The sequence below is a fragment of the Malaclemys terrapin genome, chromosome 9 (genome assembly GCF_027887155.1).
Source record: "Malaclemys terrapin pileata isolate rMalTer1 chromosome 9, rMalTer1.hap1, whole genome shotgun sequence".
Taxonomy (NCBI): Eukaryota; Metazoa; Chordata; order Testudines; family Emydidae; genus Malaclemys; species Malaclemys terrapin.
In genome coordinates this window covers 2,217,406-2,238,185 of record NC_071513.1, presented here as the reverse complement: position 1 = coordinate 2,238,185, position 20,780 = coordinate 2,217,406, and the positions used below count along the sequence as shown (strand labels likewise).

Below are 20,780 nucleotides of genomic sequence, written 5' to 3'. Positions count from 1 at the left end.
CTAAAGTTGGATGGGATAGGATTCCCTTCGCAGGTCGTTTGAAACAAACACTGTTATAACTAACAAAGTTTGCACAAAGTAGCTAGTCTGAGATCAAGCAATTACCGTCAACCCTCCTTGCCCCCAACATTACTGAGCAAAAGTTCTTACGCAGCTCCCAGAAAGCAAACCAAAAGATCAGCACAAAAATCCCACACATCCAAACCATGGAAGTAAGTTGAAAAATTGAATGGTCAATAAGGAGAGACAGACAAATGGGAATCAGATTAAATATGCAAAAAAAGAAGCTTGTATTTAAATGTTTTTATTTCAACTAATGCTTTGCCACCATATTACATCATTTGAATAGCTCAGAATAGCAACAGGATCTCAAAATATAGCAAACAGCTTGCCAAAGCAAGAGTACATTGACTCCTATGGATACAGCTCCTTCCTTCTTTGGTGACATCACTTCCTGCATAGTTGTAAAAAATAGTTTTGTGTCTCGGCCCTTTGCAGTTCAGATTACTTAACCCTGCTGTTTGTAACATTTGCCTCTTCCCTTCACAACCGCCCTACAAGGTTTTATTCAACAGAATTTTAAATAAAAAAGTAATAGAAGTTTACATGCAGGATTTGTAAAAATTATTTTCTAGGTGCACACAAAATTGAACCAAGATGCGTACAAAAATGCATTCATTTTGATTCTCAGATTTAATGATGCCATCCGATGTCCACTACTGCCAGAGAGGCTGAGTTTTATGGTGGTATTCTCAAATATAGTCTATCTTGAAAGACCTTTAAATAAAGGTAGCAAGAAAAAAAACCCGCTATGCTTTATTTGTAAAGTAATCAAAATATTTGTTATGTGTATAAAAAAGCACCATGTAGCGAGAATACTGCAGGAAGACTGATCTTCAGAAATACAATTTTCTCATTTAACCTTATAAATTGCGCTACAGATCCCAGCTTCTTCTGTAACTTTATGGTTACAGAGGCAAGGAATAAAAGCTCAAACCCAGAACACACAAGATTTGACCACAAGACGCAAGTTAAACTGTCTTTTAGAAAGAAAGTGAGATTTGTTTCTATTAAGATTCATGCCAGCCACCTTAGCAACCCTCAGAAGAAAAACACGGACTATCTGAGAAACAGGTCCAGTGCAGCATTTTTTAAGATGCTGGTCTGATATGAATGCATTTCCGTGAGCACTTTAAATCAAACTTCCATTCTGGGAAAAGAGCAAATCTGTTGGTTAAAAACTCCTCTCCCTGAGAATGTTGATAATGTTCTAGTCTTGCAAAGCAAAACTGAGAGTCCTTGAAACTTCAACAGTTCTTAGGCCAACAGCATTTCATCCCGGACACAGCTGATCGCCTAGTCATGCACGGGGGTGGCAGGTTGGGATTTTTGCACGTGTCTCAGCATCTTACACTTTCTTCATTCCTCTGCCCATCAAACAGGCAAACACGGTCATAACCATCTTGGGTTTCACCTCCACAAGGTCCTCTGGAAGAGCATATACTCTGGCTCCAATTCTTCTGGCCATGGACACAGCATACCTGTTCAGCAGTCAAGAGAAATGAGTACATGTAAACATTTCACATCCCCCCTTTACCTGAACTTGCTAGCCAAACAGCCAGCCTTTGCAGTGCGATTTCAGTGATCACTAACACAGTTTAACAACAAAGTATTAACTCCGATTTCAAGGTGTGATTGTTTAGATCTGGCAAGTAGATTTGTTTTATACATGCATTTTTAATGTAGAGCAACTGGTTTTAAAATAACCTTATTACAGAGAATTAGCAGTTTTTAATATACACGTTACTTGATATTTTGAACCGAAGTCCATTCTACAAACAGTTAATGAGAAAGTGTAATACATATACCTTGAGTTATTCGTTGCATATTTAATATTCCTTAGAGATAAGTAAATTCTAACCCTTATTGGTGAATAGTTAAGTTTCTGAACTATCTCCTTCTGTTCATGCTCCTTGTGTTTGCTTTCTATCAATATTCAAGCAAGCAGAGTACTGAAAGTTACCTGAAAGTTTGCTGTTACAGTTATTACAGAATCTTAATGGAAAGCAAGTTTCAACTTTCCAGTTCAGTACTCCCACTGGAAAATTATTTTGAAGATGACTCGTGCTGATCTCACCAGGAAACAGACTCACCATAGTGACCCATGTGTCAGACTCACCATAGTGACCCATGTGTCTAAGAGTTCAAATATCAAATATTGAGATACAGGCCAAGTATTTATTAAATCAATCTGAATCAAACTGGAGAGAATCAGATCTGTTCACAGGGCTATCTGCTAATGAAAAGAGGATCACACTGCTAGGAACTGTTCAAGCAGTTCTCTATTCCTTCCAAAAGCTGGCATCACAAGAAGCCTGCCCTTCTGATATGCTAAGTGGGACGGTGTCGCTGGATAGTCCCAGTATGGCAAAAGATTGAGAATACGGGTTTTGGAGCACACCCATCTGCAGCCTGAAGGTCAAGACACTTACATAGCATTATTCTGTTTGTCATCTTCTGATAAGTCCCCTGTCTTTACAAGATCATAGTTGATACAGCCAGGCTGTATGGCATCAATTAAATCCACCACTGCCAAGCTAGTGCTGATAGTCTTGTCCTAGAAGAATACATAGTGACATACAGTGAGGATTCAACAAGTCTGGCTTCTGATTCCACAACAGTGGAATGAATTGATTGTGGAATGGGTAACAAAACTAAGGGGTTTTTAACAGTCACAAAATTGCTACCACCTACTAATAATTAGTCCCCACGGGATCCTTTCCAAACCAGTTACAATGCCACATTACCATTATTACTCTGTTCAGCTGCGACAAAGTGCTTAGACTGTGCTAAACAAACAATAACTGGTTTACAGGCAGCAAATCTCCACCCATGTCCCTCAATGGCCTGCAATGGAGTTACCCAAGTCTGTGGCCAACACTGCAGCACAACGCATGCAAAGGAGATGCCAGTCCCCCTCCCATTGGAAAAAGGAGCCCTGTACCTTAAAGCTCTGAATGGAGGTTGACTTGCCAGCTTCTCTCAGTGTCCTGTTCACCCAGTTTACTATGATGTCATCATTTGCTTTCTGACCATCACCAAGGTCCTCGAGAACATTCAGGGTGTATCTGAGAATGAGTGGAAGACAGTTCCTTACAGCGCAGGGTAGGTATGGTTCAGGAACAAAGCCATGGTCTGAATGCAGTACAGGATTCAGCATAGGGGTGGGTGGCTACTGAGCCCCCCCCCCAAAAAAGTAACCTACAATAGCAGGCCCACCTTGGGAGTCCTGACTTCAGCCTCTGCTCTGTGTTACCTTTGGTGCACAAGGGAAGAGAAAGATTCTGTCTCACTTCCTCTCAAGGTGCCCCATCAGTTAGGACACCCTGAACAATACTGAACTGATGCCGTGTATTTAGTCACTTTCTAAGCTGGGTGGTCCCCGTCGGTTCAGATGAAGTTAGTGACTGCACTGTGATTGACATACATTATTTCAGAGGGGTAACACACCTAAAACTTTGCATTATTAAAAAGGCAGATACAATTCTTTAGAGCTAATCACAGAAATGTAGGGCGAGCTCTGGTTCTCAACCTGTGGCCCGGGTAACGCATATGTGGCCCGCAATGATAAATAGGGTGAGAACCACTGGTTTAACCCATTCTTAAAAACCTCCAATGAAGGGGATTCCACAACCTCCCTTGGAAGCCTATTGCTAGTGCTTAACTACCCTTAGAGTTAGAAACTTTTTCCTCATATCTAACCTAAATCTCCCTTGCTGCAGGTTAAGCCCATTACTTCTTGTTATCCATGTCCACTGAAGGTAGGACAATTGATCATATCTCTTTGCCCTTAACATAGTTGAAGACTTAGAAGGTTCCTTCTCACTCTTATTGTCTCAAGACTAAAGATGCCCCTTTAAAAAAAAAACAAAAAAACAAACAAACAAAAAAAAAACACCCACCTTTCCTCATAGGTCAGTTTACCTAAACATTTTAGCATTTTGGTTGCTCTCCTTTAGATACTCTCCAATTTTTCCAAATCTTTCCTACAGTGTGTGCCCAGAACTGGACACAGAACTCCCGCTGAGGCCTTACCAGTGTCGAGTAGAGCAGGATAATTGCCTCCTGTGTCTTATACACAACACTCCTAACGCACCCCAGAATGACGTTTGCCTTTTCACAACTGCATCACATTGTCGACTCATTCAATTTGTGATCCACCAGAACTCCCAGATCCTTTCCAGAATCACTCTCTAGCCAGTAATTCCCCAATTTGTAGTTTTGCATTTGCCTTTATTGAATTTCATCTTGTTGAATTCAGACCAATTCTCTAATTTGTCAAGGTTCTTTTAATTCTAATCCTGTCCCTGAAAGTGCTTGCAACCCCTCCCAGCTTGGTGTCCTCTGCAAATTTTATAAGCATCCACTCCAATATCCAAGTCATTAAGGAAAATATTGGCTAGAATATTGAATGTTATTAAGTGGCCTCATTTTATCTGTACAGTACATATTTTCAGTTTTGTATCTTACTAGAATCATTTAGAGCTGGGTTTAAAAAGCAATTTTTGAGGAATGTATTCAGGGGAAGGAGGGGGAGAGGAGGGAGGCTTTTTACTCCTACAATTTCAGAACAAAAAATTTCAGATTAAAAAAAAAAAAAAAAAAAAAGTTCTGACCTCTAGAAGTATTTTGTCAGATCTCCATCTGTGGTTTCACCCACAGAGGGACAGGGAGAAAGTCATGAGCATGGGATATACTATGTTACACTCAAATGCTGCATTCACAAAGTTTAGATATTTTAACCAAGCTTTGTACCTCCTCATCAGCTGCCAGACTAAAGCTAGTGTCAGTGTTTGGTTTCCATCATTCAGGTCCTGTCCACCAATGCCCACCAGAGAGAATTTGGCCGGATGCTTTCCCAAATCCACTGCATAGTTACAGTTTTCGAGCTACACACACAGGGAAAAATATATATATATATGTACAAGAACGGAAAAAATGAGAAATGCACAGGTCTGTCGCATCTTACGCGCATTTAACATGCACAATTTCAGCTTTACGTGGTTGGCAAAAACAAACCAAAAAAAGAAAAATCACAATTTTAATACTGTGCCTGTAGTGCGGGCGATTCCGCCCACCATTACACTCAATGTAATTTTGACTATATGCGATTTTTGCTTTAGGCGCTGACTGCGGAACGGAACCCCAGCGTAAGATGCGACAGACCTGTACCTATAACAAGGCTTCCAAATCTTACATTTCGAACACAGACTTATTGTTCTTACAGTAACTTAAAGTTCTCACCTTCTTCATGTTTGCACCAAGCTTGGGGTACGGTGGCTTGTTAACCTTATTCCAGTCAACAGGAACTTTGATCTTTTCGTATAGTTGTAATATTACTAGTGCATCTTGCAGGTCACTAGGATGGATTAGCATTAGTTAGTCCTGGTGTTCTGAGAGTGAAGCATACCTTGACTTTACATTTAACGTTATGACTAATTATGTTACAACAGTGCAAAAAAGAAGCAAACAACCACCCCAGAGTAAAATTTCAAACTTCTCCCGCCTTCTGACATGGGGAGATAAACCCGGGTTATCATATGGCAAATCTAGATTCCAGTGCATCTCCAGACCGACTAGCAGCTGATATAGTCACTAGGCTTGCGGTTTTACCAAGGAGCACCTGTTTTAGGTAGTTTTAATTTAAAAAAAAAAAAAAAAAAGAAAGAAAAAGAAAAAGAAGAAAAAAAGACACCTATCCAAGGCTCTAGGTGCCCTAACATATCATTAAACACAATCAAAGATCTGAACAGGTTCAAATACCTATTTTACTTCATTTAAATGTAAGGTTTCTTTTTTGGTCGATTAAGAACTGAAGTTGCATTCGATTAAAAGCCAACTGCTCTAGTGGAAGAAAGATGCAGAAGACCTACCCATACAGATGGTTTACGTGTGGATTCACACCGAGAGAGTTCATCCAGTTACGGAAGGTCCTTTCTTCACGTGTCTCTCCTACGTTAAAGGGGACAGACGTTATAATGCTGGCACGGCTGCCTCTCACCAATCTGGAGAGAAATCTGCCTTCGGGACATGGAGCATCCCACCGGCCCTGACAGGAAGTTCTGCACCGGGCAGCTTATTTTTAAGGTTGAAAAACAGTTGCCTCCATAACGATTCATAAAGGACCCACTTGTAGGGCAGCTACCTGGACATCTTTTCTCAATGCTGAAAGATCGAACTAGGGTTTGGGAAGTTAAGGAGTTTCGGGTCAATACAATGGACTATGACGTATGCACCACCTGTAAGAGGTGCAATATCCCAGGTGAGAATACGCAGCAGTGAATTTAGCATTAATAATAAATGGCTGAGAACCTGGCAGCCCAGTACTTTCAGTGATGCCTCTGAAAGCATCGTCTCAGTGTCTCAGGTAACCCTTCCCAGCCTCTCAGTATGGTCGTGGGGGTTGGGCAGTCTTGTTAAAGCACACTATATATGACTACGTTCAAACTTCATTGCAGAGCCTGGTATCTGACCCCTGTGCCAATATGCAAGAAGAGTTGGTCACATGCACATGCCTCATCTAAAATCCATTGGTAAACAGCATCGCTGAAAATGAAATACTACAGTGCTGAATCTTTCGATACTGCCACTCTTAAAAGCCTCCTGGCTCATCAGAATGCTAAAAGCCTTTTGTGGTACAAAACATTTCCATCAGGTATTTTTCCTTCAAACATCATGATAGGAGAGACATTTTATTACCTTCCAGTAGCGTCCAATCGATGTCCTGATTTTCCGGCTTGGTAAGCGCCGGATACTTGTTGAACAAATTTGCAACAAAGGCTAAATTCAGTTTGGGATTACCACTGACAACATCGGCAGGGGTAACAAACTGTCTGCAGCCCAGTCTGTCTGCCTGCTGAAGCATGTATTCTGCTCTCTTCAAGTCATCCTTCTCCTGTGGGGGGTGACAGAAGCATAAATAACCAGCAGACTCTGAGGAGGTCACTCAACTTCTTCCTGACCACTGCCTTTGCTGGACTGAATACACAAGTCCGCCTGCTTTCAGGCGGCATGGGGCATTTACTAACCAGACTGAATAAAAACAAAGCAATGAAGAAATATTGTAGTAATAAGCCATAGCATTATGGATGCACTGGTCATCATCTACCTGCTTTGTTCGAAAGTTCCACTCTCAAGCTTTAGAGTAGAATTATAATTAGAACTTGTGATTCAGCATGCTCACGAATATATCACCAGGCATAAAGGCGACTGAATCCTCAGACATTTGGCTTACTCCAATTGTTGCACTGCTCTTAATGCCCAGGTCTAAACACATCCTCATTTAACTGTATGCCAGAAATGTGTCGGTCTCTGTTTGCCCACTGATCACCAGGTGATCAAGAGGCCATAAGCAGACTGCAAAGTCTATACCCAGCTTTCAGTTTTACAGTGTAAGGGCAAGGGAAAAAACCAGACAGACTTACTGAGTACTTACATTGAAACCAGACATGTTAATATCAATCTGCGTCTCTCCTTCTTTCTGCCCCTTTGGTGCAATTTGGTGGAGGAGATGGAAATAGGCTCTCGAATCCTGAAATGGATTAAGTGGCATATTCAGCTCTCCCACATGGTGCTGAACACACACGAACATTACGTCACAGACTCGTCTGAATCAAGTCACTGAATACGATTAGTGTCTGTACCTTGACTGAATTACTGAAGTCAATGAGCTTGACAGACAAGAAAGCAAAGAGGGAAAGAGCACCACAGCAGAAATCCCAGAGGCATGAGAGGAAAGAAGAACAAAGTTAGAAACGTTAAGCCAGTGTTAGAGCCATAAACCAGCACTTAAACGGTCAAAATAACTGGTCAGTATTGAATATTTTACACCACCACAATCTGCCAAAAAATGCAAGTTGGACGTCCTAGTCTTAAACAAGAGATCCAGTAGGCAGCCCATATATATTGACCTCTAGAGTAGCTTCATACTCCTGATGCCAATTACTATATAATTTGTCAGGCGTATATGCACATGCTCCCCACCTCAAATCAGAAAGGGATCATTCTGTAGGGCTACAACATTGCTAAAGGAAACCAGTAAAGAGAAGACAGTGTTGTTGATATTTTGAATACATGGAGCCTGCAGGTTTTTCTTGTTGCATCACATTTACACAATGCAGGGTTTTGGGTTTTCTCTTAAGGCAGATCCCAAGACAAGATACGAGTTTTGTGTATTCACATCAAGGTTTTAGCCATTCCGGAGATGATTTGGGAGTACAAACCTTTTGTCTAGTGAGAAGCAGGGGGGGATACAGGCCTGAGCTTGTTTTTTTGAGAAAAAACAAGAACTAAAACACTTTCCCTTACTGGGACCATGAAGTGTCCCATGAGATCCTACGAGCTGGGAGCCTGCACTGAGCAGAGCCATCTGGACAGAGCTCTTGGTGGAGTTTTTCTAAGGGTACGTCTATACTTACCTCCGGGTCTGGCGGTAAGCAATCGATCTTCTGGGATCAATTTATCACGTCTTGTCTAGATGAGATAAATCGATCCCGGAAGTGCTCGCCGTCGACGTGAGAGGAGTACGCGGAGTCGCCGGGGGAGCCTGCCGCGTGTGGACTCGCGGTAAGTTCGAACTAAGATACTTCGACTTCAGCTTAGTATCTTAGTTCGTAGTGAGGGGTTAGTGTGGACCAGCCCTAATTTTGAAAATGGAGGGAGGGGAGGGGGAATTGAAAGTTTCTGCAACATTCTCTGCACCCCCAGCCAGCCAGCCTTAGGCGTTGATTGACTCCCTGCACCAAAGGAAGCTCCCTTTAGGCAGAAGAAAGTTTAAAATAGTGTAAAAGTCACATAAATCTCATGCTTCTAACCCCCCAAACCATAGGCATGTCACTGGATTTCAGGCATGTTTGGAGCCCTTGCTGTAGAAAGTGCACAAGAAGTCACACCCAGGAGGGCTGCTAGCTGGGAGTAAGCAGCGCCAGCTCCAGGCACCCGCGGAGGAAGCACGTGCCTGGGGCGGCACATGCTAAGGGGCAGCATTCCATCCACTCCTGGGGCGGCGCAGTCCAGGTGGCTTTTTTTTTTTTTGCGCGCCTTGGTCGGCAAAAATGGTAGAGCCATTGGCATCAGGGTTAAGGCCCTCTAGGAGACACGTCTTCTCCCACCTACCACCCATTTCAGCAGGTCCCCTGTGACAACTACAGGACTAGATTTCTCTGCAGTGCCATCTCAGGTAAAGTATCAGTATTTGCTCACAAGAGTTAGCATTTCCATACAATTAACAAGCTCTCCACTGCAGAACTGGGCAAAACATTTCGTGAAATATTTCCCCATGTTTTTGGATGAGTTCTAGTCCAGTGCTTCCTACGGACCCTTGAAAACAGCTTCTGAAAGAGAACAGTCTCGAGAATGTGCCTTTTAACCACATGAAAGCGTCCTAGCTATGTACTGCTTCCCCGCTGGTGCAGTAAAAACCCTTAAGGGCTTTTGAACTGGTATCTGCAGCTTTTGAAGATGAAGGCATCCATAAACAACAAAGACGCACCAGACTCGGTTTTATGGCTGGATAATCAGTACCAAGCAGAGAGGATTCAAGGGCAGAACCCCCGAGTACGCTAGTCGTCATTTCTCTACCGTACGAGGACAGCGTCGGCTCTTCTATTGAAGTAAAGCAGGCCTGGATCCTGCAAACACTAACAGGTGCTCCACTTCACCAACCTGAGAGTCCCATTGAAATCAGACTCAGGGCAGGGAAGTTAAAAGCAAGTGTGTGTTTGCAGGATCAGGGCCTAACTGGTTAACGATTTATGTAAGAATTCAGGAGAGAAGTACTGCACAAATCGTGCTCTCTCTCACACACACACACACACACACACACACACACACTTCACCCCAGCAACCTGGCTCAGATGCATCTGGCCGCTCCTCACAGAAGCAACGCTCCAATTACCTTGATGTCGGAGCTGAAGTTATTGATTTTCTGCCACCCTGCGTTTTCCAAATGGAAGTTTGCCCATCTTAGAAGCAGCTCTTCTGGGGACAGTTTCATAAGGTCCTCCAAAGTCTCACCATCACGAAGTAAGGCAGCCAAAGCTAGAGGCAAACAGACATGCATAAATACAGGACAGTCTTGCTTTAAAAAGAGGCCTTCTTCTAAGTTGCAGTTCGAGCTGGCTGAAAAAAATTTCACCCAAGAAATTTGGACAAAAAAATGACTGACCATATCAAAGTTTTTCCCTCTAATAATTTCTGATTCTGCCAACATACCTTGGTTTTTCCAATAAAAATAATTTTTTAAAAAATCATAATATTCCATATAACATGTTTCTGGAAGGATTTCCCCCTCCCCCACTCCTGAAAATACTTACATTTGTTGATCAGCTCCAGTTACAACCCTGCAGGTTGAGGCAATGTAACTGGTTTATTTGGGACATGCCCTTCCGGTTTAAATATCAGTGTGTAAGCGATTTCACATCTGTTTTTCTGATAAATGACTACAACTACAAATACACCACTGCTGTAAGTCCACTGCTGATGGGTGTTAGGGAGCAGATTTGGAAATTCTATACCCAAATGTTACTTACATTGGTAGCGATGGGGGAAGGGAAAATGTAATAAAAAAGGAAACCAAAGTCACACCCAAGTCTTTGTGCGGCACGGTTAGTCCACAAAGATCCCAGAGCTTGTTGACTGGTGGGATCACTTAGCAGCTACGTGTGGCAGGCATCCTGCAGCATCACTCCATGGTCACTGACAAGGGAAAGGAAAGCTAAGCTACCCTACCGAAAGGTGCCAGGGGAATTTAGGTGGTTGAAGATGGGAAATGGCCAACGTGCAGTTATTTGTGATCCAAACATCTTCTGAAGTCTCTCCCTAAGGGTCAGCATTTCGAGCTCTACCAAGAGAATGCCACTCGCCGAATCACTAACACCACTGCCTGCAGGCAGGAGGCCCCCATCCAAGTTCTGCCTCGGTCCAATTCTGCCTCATTCAGAAGAGCTGATCATGTCAAAAGTCCAGGTGCCCTAACCACTAGGCGGCCAGACATTTTGCTTGATTTAACATCCAAGCCAGTTTCAAGATTATGGTTTAAAGATTACACCTTTTATTTTAGTCAGCTGGCTACATATTCAGTAAGCAAGATCTATCTTGTAACAAACTTCAACAACCAGAGAGGTGCATCAAGACATAACGAAGGAGAGAGTTAATGTACTTGTTCTTTGATGCCTGGAGTTTTAGAGCAGAGAGAACATTAGCATCGATACTCAGGTGATGCACCCTGGACACTAATAGACCTGGTTGAATATTTTTCATTTAATCTTGTCAAAAAAATGTTCTGTGAAAATTTCCATTTGGTTTAAAAAAAAAGAGAGAGAGAGAGAGAGAGAGAGAGAGAGAGAGAGAGAGCGCGAGCAAGAAACAGTTTTGGGAGGTTTCTGTCAAAAACCCAGAAAATTTTAGTTACAAAAAATCTGAGAAAAGAAGGTATGCTTTTTGACCAGCTCTAAGCATCACACAAGGATGCCCTGTGATTTGAGAACATCTACTTGCAGATAGAAATACATCCAATTAATGGTCTATGGACATTTAGCGGTTCCCCCATTCCCAGTCAGAAGTTATCATTGCTCACAGAACACGTGCTCAAGCTTTAGCTCAAGGTGGGCCCATGGCAAGAAAACCTTGTCGCTATTGCTACCATTGAAATGCAGCCACACTACCAGCGCGTGCCATCCAGCCTATTCAAGCCAACTCCATAAAGTGCTGGGAGGGTTCAGGACATCTCAATCTGAGAACCCAAAGCAGTTTCTTCACAATCAAAATCAGGGCTAGGCAACCTATGGCATGTATGCCAAAGGCAGCATGCGAGCAGATTTTCAGTGGCACTCACACTGCCCGGGTCCTGGCCACCCGTGTGGGGGGCTCTGCATTTTAATTTAATTTTAAATGAAGCTTCTTAAACATTTTAAAAACCTTATTTACTTTACATACAACAATAGTTTAGTTCTATATTATAGACTTAGAGAGAGAGAGAGAGAGACCTTCTAAAACCTCAGAATGTATTACTGGCACGCGAAACCTTAGATTAGAGTGAATAAATGAAGACTCGGCACACCACTTCTGAAAGGTTGCTGACCACTGATCAAAATGATCAGTAAGAGAAGTCCCTTTGCAGAGAAGGGGAAGAAAAATGAAGAGTAGATTGGCTGGATGAGAAGAATGTGGCATGAAGGACCCACAGCTGAAAGGCAATGTCCCTCAGGCTGAGCAATGCCGCTGAAATGAGTAATTTCAAGTCTCATTCATATATTCCCCCTCCCCACAGGACAGTAATGTGAGACAGTTTAGGCAGGGTGACCAGGGGCTGTGTCTTATATAAGCAACCTATTACACCCCACCGCCATCCCAATTCACACCTACTATCTGGTCCAACCCTAAGGTTAGGCTTGACTAAGGATAAACAATCATTGACAGTTTGTTGCTACCTTCATTTCTGCTGAGTTCGATGTCGGCGAACAAGCCAATCTTAATAATCTGCCAGAGAAGCCCCAGCACCAGATGTGGTTTCCCTTCCCTCAAGTCCTCGGCTCCAATATTGACAACATGACACCCAATGGCGGAGGCGGAATTCAATGCCAAGTTCAAGTTTTCCTGTAAACAAGACAACTCAATGAGAGGTCGCGCTGCCTTTTGTTCAGTGCGCACAGCCTGGGGACTTCCCTGCTTTTAGTAGAAGAAACCTTGCAGTTTTATAGTAACTACAGCTGCATTAGACTCCAAGGGAGTTTTTTAAAGGCATTCTCATCGAAGGACTGAATTAATAAGAATTGAATTAGACCCAAGGGTTTAATTTCAGTGTCTGGTTTTTAGTTTCAGCCTCTGAGTCAAATCTAGTGGCATCAACAAGATTAAGACTGGAAAATCAAAGTGTTCATTAAAATAGTGTGTGTACACACAGGTACATAATTTGTGTATTCAACATGTATCAATTTACTATGTTGTGTATTCTAATACAAACATTCATGCACCCCTATGAGCCGCCCTTCTGATAATAGCAGCATAAACCTAGAGGTACGTAGATAGCTACAGTATTTCAGTTTGAATAAAGCCTGTGAAGGGGACCCTTAGCAGCTTTTAGCATTACATCATTCCTCTTGCCCGTATGAATATTTACAGAACATTACCCATTTAATGCACAGTACAGAGATTCCTTTAAATTATTAAATACAATTAAAACTGATGTCTGCTCTGGACCAGAGTCATGAATTAATTCCATGGGTCGCTGTATTCAGCTCCCCTCGCAAGCCCTGCATGATTTCAATCTTTGTCAGAGATAATGAAAGTCTTTTTATACCATACCTGAACTATAAATGGTGTGAGTTTTTTCTTGTTGATTGCTCTTTCGTCAATTGTATCCGGAACAGAAAGATTGATCATTTTACTGACAAAAGACAAAAATATTCAGAACACCATTAAGCATTTAATCCTAACACAAGTTGTTGCAAATAAGCAGAATAATAGTGAGATTTGATTACTTTGTCCTCAGTTGTTTAAATAAAAGGTTTAGATTTGTGACATCAGGAATGTGTTTGTAATTTATAGTTAAGCCTGATGAAACTTTCAACACAGTAACAACCATCACGGAACTAGCTCAGTTGCTTGAGTAAAAACACATGAATTATTCACAATACCGTCAGCAAACGAGTGAAGACCCATTGTTCTGCTGTACAGTCTAGAGTGAAGATTTGTTTTCTTCCAATTTAACCACGTTATGTGGTTCAGCATACTTAGAAGGGAGACACCTTGCTAATATTAAACATGAATTCCAAAATAAAAACCCAGACAGTGCACACATTCGGAAGAGATGGCATGTGAAGTGAATTCACAAAAGGCTCAGAATGGGTTTTTCCACTAGTCAGTCTGTAGAGCAATGCTTCAGGCATCAGCTGGCACGATGAATCGAAGCAGACTTTTTGCTTTACATTATAAATTGTTCCCCACTTAGTCCTATTTCTATATCACAGAGGGGCAGGTGTCAAAACAAGGCAGGTAAAGACATCATCAAAGTGAAAAAAGGCAATGCCTAACCTACAATAGATCTTCAGCCTTTTGCTACAGTGCCACTGGAATACCATTCCACTTTGCTTTTAAATCTAAAAGCCATTTCTACAGAGTAAAAATGTAGGCTGTTTGATGGCCCTGGAGAGTAGACTCCAAATTTTGCAGTGAACATCAGAGCAAGTTTCCCCACCTTAGTCCTAGACCTAGAGCCTAATCCAGCTACCATTAGAGTCAATGGGAAGTAGATCAGGTATTCAGAGCTCCTATTGCTAGACACATTCATCCTTAGCCTCTGTTGAGGCTTCCAACAAGGGACATGATAGTGATTCGAGATACAGGTAAGTAAGGAAACTGGACTGATGTCAGAACATGCCCCCACTGGTCACTGTCACACATTTCTGTGCATCTATGAATGTAGCTGGGATTTTGTAGGACAGACTTTTCCAAAGTCACTGTGTGTAACGAGATGAGTGTGCCAAGCTAAATGTTACTAATACAATATCCAAGCCTCTGAGGGGAAGCAGGGAGAGGTAAACTACATTTCAAACCCAAAGAGAAGTCAGAGTCGACAGACAATAGATAGCTCCAGTTTCCCCCACATCATCAAAAGCTGGCGTCAAAGCAAAAGCGAAAGTCTGCAGTGACTACATACCCCTTTGTATATGGGCAAAGTATTCTATCCAAACATACCGGGGCAGAAAATCAGCCTGGACTGAAGAGCCAAGTCCCAATGACAGGACTTCTGTAGGAAAGAGACTTATGACTTACCATAGTACAATCCCATCTCCAACAGCTTTGAACAGGTCGTCTGTATTTGGATTCATTGGAATAACATGCCTGCAGTCGGGATCATTTTCCAAGGCTTTGTTTATCCAGTTTACAAAGGCATATTTTTCTTCCTCTAAAACGAGTGCAATCGTAAAGCAAACGCAGGCTTTTTACAGCAGAGCATACAATTGAACAGTGCACTGTCATTACTGCACTCCATTTTCATTTGATGGGTCACAGGGCCTAATTTGTGCCAGAGCTTGCCGGGGGCTTGGCAGTTCATAGCCCCGTCACCTTTGGGTTGCTGCATCCATTATCAATGTAAAAAAAACAACTTGAGCCCCGGCACCTCTATCATTACAAATGAAGCACTGATTGGTCATAAAAGTCAAATTCACAGCTTTTTATCCTCTGTCGTAGTAGAGGAGTTTTCGAAGTACAAGTCACTCACTGAGCTGGCTATAGTCAAATGCACGACGACTAGATCAGCAAACTGAAATTGCTAACAGGACAAATCTAAAACAGGAATGTGGACATACTTAACCACTCGACTTAAACAGAGCTAACGTAGCATCACTTGATATTTAGTCTTGCTCGTCTTTCAATCTGACTATTCAGGGGGGAAAACAAACAAACATATGAGCTTGTTTTCTGCCAGTTCACTAAACTTGCTAGTTCTAGGGTTTGGTTTGTTTACTCAAGAAAGCACTCGAATGTCAGAGAAATACCTGAATAAGAATGTTGTGTTCCTTCACTGGAGAGCTCGGACGTTCCACCAATAGCACAAATTCCCTCTTTTCTGTTGATGGCTTTTCTGAAAGTCTTAGCAATCTCACTGCTTTTCAGTTCTTGGAAAATCTACAGTTCAAAAAGTTTTGTTTAGACAAACATTCATTTTTATAAACTGGAAAACACGTGGTTAAACAAACTTTGTAATATAATCAGTAAACATAAGACTGGTCTAGCAAAATAATGCTGGATTTAAATTTACTATGGGGGGAAACAATGTGGTTCCATGAGATTGAATCAAATCAAGTAGTACAAACACCTACACAAATGGAAGCCTTAAGAAGCCAGTAACTTACATACATTTATTATTTTAGTTCGGTTTCAAGAGGCCACCAGAAGAGCTCAAAACTCTGCAGTCTGACAGCAAGTACACATGCATTCTCCATGTGAGCAAAACAATTCAGAAAGCTGTTGCACAATTTTAACCGGTTTGTGTAAGCAGGACAGCTCATGTGGATGTGTCTTTAGTTCATACAGATGTGACGTTGTCCACATCCCACAGAAAACAAAAATCTGAGTTCTTTAAAGCAAATCTGAGCAAGTGTGAAATAATACAGCTCTAAGATGGACTGCAGCCGTGACTGTCCTACCATATTAGGCTATTGCTAGGTAACAAACTTTTCAACAGATCAAATCAGTACACGCTCTTGATGTTTGAGGTTAAGAGAGAATCTTCAGCATGGAAAATCTCATGCTGGGATTTCTTTGCAGATATTAATGTACTGTCTATTGAGCTAATTATTAGGAAAGAAAAACTAATTCACATCAAGAAATCACCATCATCTCAGAGGTTACCTCTGCCTAGAACTATCGTAACCCAATCAGTTGTCCACACCTCCAAGAGCTCACCATTTTGCTCTCCTCGTGCTAGTCCCTGCTGAGCCCCAGTCCTATCTGCTCCTCCACGTGGGCTTGCAACAGTCTTGCCTCACACCTTGTATCTTCCATGAAATATCTGCCTAAGTGAGACTCAGCCATCCTCTTGGGGTTTTGACAATCATCCAGTTTTTCTGCACTCTTACTGAAAGCTTCCCAGCTGGCACATCCTCCTGGAAAAGCACCCAAGCGCTCTAAACTCCAGCTTCTGCTCCACAGAGGAACGCTCTCCATGCAGGACGACTTTGCCCCTTTCCCTGGTGTATTAAAGATGCATGGTGTCTTCTCGTATTTCCTTTTCCTCTTTACACAGTTCCCAGGTACACACATTTCCCCCTCTGCCTCAGCAGTAATACTGCACCTTCTGCTTCTCGTGTGTAAAAGGCACAGTTTTGGCACTGACGAGCTGAAGATAAGCCCCCATTTCTTGTAACAATCAGACCTTGTTCCCAGCATGGCACAATTCCACACACCAAGCTGGAGCAGTAGCGTTAGTCACACACCGTAGCTAGTCTGCCATATCCTGGCTAACTCAAAGCTACTACTTCAAGGGGGCCTTATGATGGGCAACAGAGATTAACCAAGAGGGCAGCAGGCCAGTCTCCTGTCAGGATTTCAAACCCATCCAGTATTTTGGCTTAAATCTAATGTCTACTCTCCTGTGCAGCTCTCGGCAGCCTTGCCAAGCATTTCAGAATTCCAAAGGCAGCATTTGTGGGCACACTGAATGCAAGTCCAGGAGAACTGGGGTAATGTCAGAATCTCAGAAGAACGCTGGGTATGGAGTATCTTTCTAAAAGCCCTCAGGCCTGGGACTCTTGGTGAGGTTGGGGAGAGGAGAAAAGGAAGAAAGTGCATGTCAGAACATCTCTACCCAACCATTCTCAATCGACTTCGACCCTCCTGAAGGGACTGACTTCTGTCTTCAGCAAGGGGCGCCTACACCCGTCACTGAAAGGCTGTCAATACTGTGTAGGTGTCAGACAGACTCCCAGGGTGCTCAGGGGCAAGGCTCGGGTAGGGCTCTCAGTTACCATCTCAGATTTCAGTGTCTGGTGCTCAAGCTCCTTCCTGCCCCCAGTGCTCACTATTTTTTGATATGGAGATATCCCATCTCCTAGAACTGGAAGAGACCTTGAAAGGTCATCGAGTCCAGCCCCCTGCCTTCACAGCAGGACCAAGAACCGTCCCTGACAGATTTTTGCCCCAGATCCCTGAACTCACAACCCTGGGTTCAGCAGGCCAATGCTCAAACCACTGAGCTATCCCTCCCTCCCTCTAGAACATCGCTGTTCCTTACCGGTCTCAGCAATCCCCCTTCTTCTGGTACAGCTTGTAGTGGGATCCTTTGGCATGGGCAGGACTAAGAATTTCTCTAGTGGCCCAATATATTTTTCAATGTTTTCTTTATCTGCAGCTCTGGTTGCAGAACACGCCTGTAAGCCTGTCTTAACCGGGCAGCAGAGGGAAGCCCCCAGTAGCAGAGTGACTGTAGCTAGCTTTGTCCCCATTCCCTACTCCTTAAAGCCCTCTGCGCCAGAGACATGGCCAGTCAGCACAGCATTAGATACCAAACTGAATCAGCCCCTGCTGCCACCAGGATGGGGTAGCACAAAGGTGGCATTCAGCAACATCGCCTCTCCCCCCATCGCTCCTGCACCAGAGACAGCTTGGCTGGACCAGAGGATCCAGCCTCCACAGGGGATGGAGTGAGTTTGTGCCACAGATCTTTTGATTACAAATTTGGAAACGTGCAGCCTGGCACAGTGAACGATTTGTTGGACTATTCAAATGGACCCTTTTAGAAGCACTGCACGTCAGATGGCAGGTTTACTACGACCACTTTGCAAAGTAACAAGCTGCTCACTAGATGAATTACTTTCATTTTAATAAGTTACCTAGGTGCTTTTATTTTATTTTCCATGACCAATCAAGGAGCTGCTCCAGTACCCTACTGTTGGAGTCATTCAAAGGAACAAGGCTAGCCAACCCTTCATTTTAAGACCACTTTTTGGCAATGAAATCTTGGTCAACCTCAAATAAGTCTTTCTCCTCCTTCATATTTTTTCTCCAAGTAATTATACTGAAACTGTAACATGCCCTCTTTCTCCACTTTTATAAATAAACTTCATAAGCAGAATTGTGCTAGATCTGATGGTCTTCCCACAGAGGTTAGTTGCTGGTAGGAGATCTTCATATTATTAACATACAAAATTATTAAACACTTCACTTATGTGGATGAAACTCTTTTAAACTGTGTTCTAGTGCAAGTTAGAATTATGAACCAGTGCAAACTGGCATTTGAAACATGCACCCAACATGCAAGTGCTCACAAACTGCAAATGAACTCCCACTTACTATTCTGCTCCGAACTCAAGAGTTCAGAGGGTCTGAAAATAACTGAGAAACAAAAAGTTGAAGCTAAGTTAAAAGAAATCAAGAGAAGTTTTGCACATAGAAACAGCTGTCCTTCTCACCCCACACATTCTGTGGCATTGCTGTCACATCACCGTCAGAGTGTAAAGAGGGTACAGTCTTTCAGAGAAAGCCTTTGCCAGAAATAATTCACTTTTTCTGATCCCTTTTTAGAGTCAAAGGCCAGCTTCTAGATTTGTCTTCCAGATCCTCCTCCTCAGAAGGGAAAAGCAGGCCAATGGTGAAAGTTAAATCAATCAGACCAGCACCTAGAACTAATCACTAAGTGTACCTTATAAACCTGCCTCCCACCCTCATTTGTAACAAACAGAAGATTCTCAAGTGATTTGTAGTCACATGCACTCGAGAGGTAAGAAACTTTCCTTTCCTTCTGCTCCACTAGTCTGGGGAACCAAGCATTAACTAGCCACGATCCAGGAAGTAGGACAGGACTTAAGGCTTATCTACACTTAAAATTATCCCACTGGCGTAGGTAATCCACCTCCCCGAGAGACAGTGGCTAGGTTGATGGAAGAATTCCTCTGTTAACTCACTGCAGTCTACACGGGGACATAGGTCGGCTTAACTCCGACATGTAGAGGTGTGGATTTTCCGCACCCCGACCAACGTAGTTATGTTGACCTAGTTTTCTAGTGGAGACTAGGGCTTAGCAAGATGCGAAGTGGCATGAGTGCATAGATCCCATCACATCAATCCTGGTTTGGGTTGGGGACCTAAAAAGCGTTTGGAAAGATCAAGTCAATATCTTCTGAGGTTTGATAAGTGAAAGAACCTTTCCCTCTACTCAGAAAACGCCAAGTCACCCTAGAAAGGAACGACCTTCAGCCTCTCTAAGGCAGACAGATTTCATACTGGGAAAGTTGTGAGACATTTTCTGCTCCATTCCTTCAAAAGTAACCCTGCTTTTTCCCCTGGGGAAGGCCAGTACTTTGGTAGGAAAGGCTGGGCCTATCAGACAATGTTTCTAGAAGCACTAAGCATTGACTTCAAACTGTCTTAAAAAAAAAATATCAAGCCCTAATACAAAGTAGACAGTCTGTGATCTGGGTGAATGGAATGAGAAGTTACACCCATTATTATTAGACTTCATCTAAAGCAGTTCAGACTGTGTCCTTGTCACAAAACCCTACAGCAAAAACACGGTTAGCTCAATTGCAGGGAAATGGAGAAATATACTTACAAACACAAATTCTTCAAAGCTAATCTTCCCATCCTTGTTCTTGTCACTGTCAATCATAAGATTCTGAATGATCTCTCTCACTTTGTATCCTGGGAGAGGCAGATTAGCTTCCTTGAAGAGTTCATGCAGCTCATAATCACAAATGAATCCATTGCTGTTGAGATCTTTACATAATCGGGGGGAGAAAAAAGGAGAGAATTGTAGAAACAAGTTAATCCTTCTGGAAATACATCCCCGCTGTCACCAAAATAAATTAACCCCAAATCCCCCAACATGCTCTACTGAAACGTAAAATGGGTCTGCCCATTTGTTTTGTCATTTCTGTAAGGCACAGAGATGCGATGATACTGAACATGAGATAAATATCCTAAGTAGTCTACTCATTTTAGATCCAAATCTACCTGCATCAGACAAACCGGCTGTTCCTAACTGTAAACTGGATTCACCAAGAATGTGAATTAAACAGAGGGAACTAAAGAAAAGTTGCCCACGCTGACATGAGCAAGCTGGCACAACATCATCGTTTTTTGTGAGACGCCTGATTCCGTGCGTGACCAGGGTCAAACCTGGGCCTTGGAGGTCCTGCATTCAATGCATGGGCTTTAAATTTAGCAGGCAAGCACAGGCAGTGAGGCACTGATCCTGCACAAACTAGCGGGCTTGATTT

General features: G+C 42.7%; 1 protein-coding gene across 6 annotated transcripts in view; it reads right to left on the bottom strand.

The window, feature by feature from the left end:
* Nucleotides 1-288: 288 nt before the first annotated feature.
* The window catches only part of PLS3 (plastin 3), an 84,551-nt gene continuing 64,059 nt past the window's right edge, over nucleotides 289-20,780 (bottom strand). For 5 of the 6 annotated variants that reach the window (XM_054039318.1, XM_054039320.1, XM_054039314.1 and 2 more), the window contains 14 exons: nucleotides 20,114-20,277; nucleotides 15,561-15,690; nucleotides 14,833-14,965; nucleotides 13,363-13,444; nucleotides 12,489-12,654; nucleotides 9,956-10,098; nucleotides 7,496-7,591; nucleotides 6,760-6,955; nucleotides 5,934-6,012; nucleotides 5,305-5,419; nucleotides 4,816-4,949; nucleotides 3,005-3,128; nucleotides 2,493-2,617; nucleotides 289-1,541 (listed from right to left, as the gene is read on the bottom strand). In XM_054039318.1, coding sequence (XP_053895293.1) covers nucleotides 1,409-1,541; nucleotides 2,493-2,617; nucleotides 3,005-3,128; nucleotides 4,816-4,949; nucleotides 5,305-5,419; nucleotides 5,934-6,012; nucleotides 6,760-6,955; nucleotides 7,496-7,591; nucleotides 9,956-10,098; nucleotides 12,489-12,654; nucleotides 13,363-13,444; nucleotides 14,833-14,965; nucleotides 15,561-15,690; nucleotides 20,114-20,277 — 1,820 coding nt within the window. In that variant the 3' untranslated portion in view covers nucleotides 289-1,408. Of the gene's footprint in view, nucleotides 1,542-2,492; nucleotides 2,618-3,004; nucleotides 3,129-4,815; nucleotides 4,950-5,304; nucleotides 5,420-5,933; nucleotides 6,013-6,759; nucleotides 6,956-7,495; nucleotides 7,592-9,955; nucleotides 10,099-12,488; nucleotides 12,655-13,362; nucleotides 13,445-14,832; nucleotides 14,966-15,560; nucleotides 15,691-16,470; nucleotides 16,494-20,113; nucleotides 20,278-20,780 lie in introns of those variants that run through there. The other variant, XM_054039319.1, reaches the window with a different exon arrangement.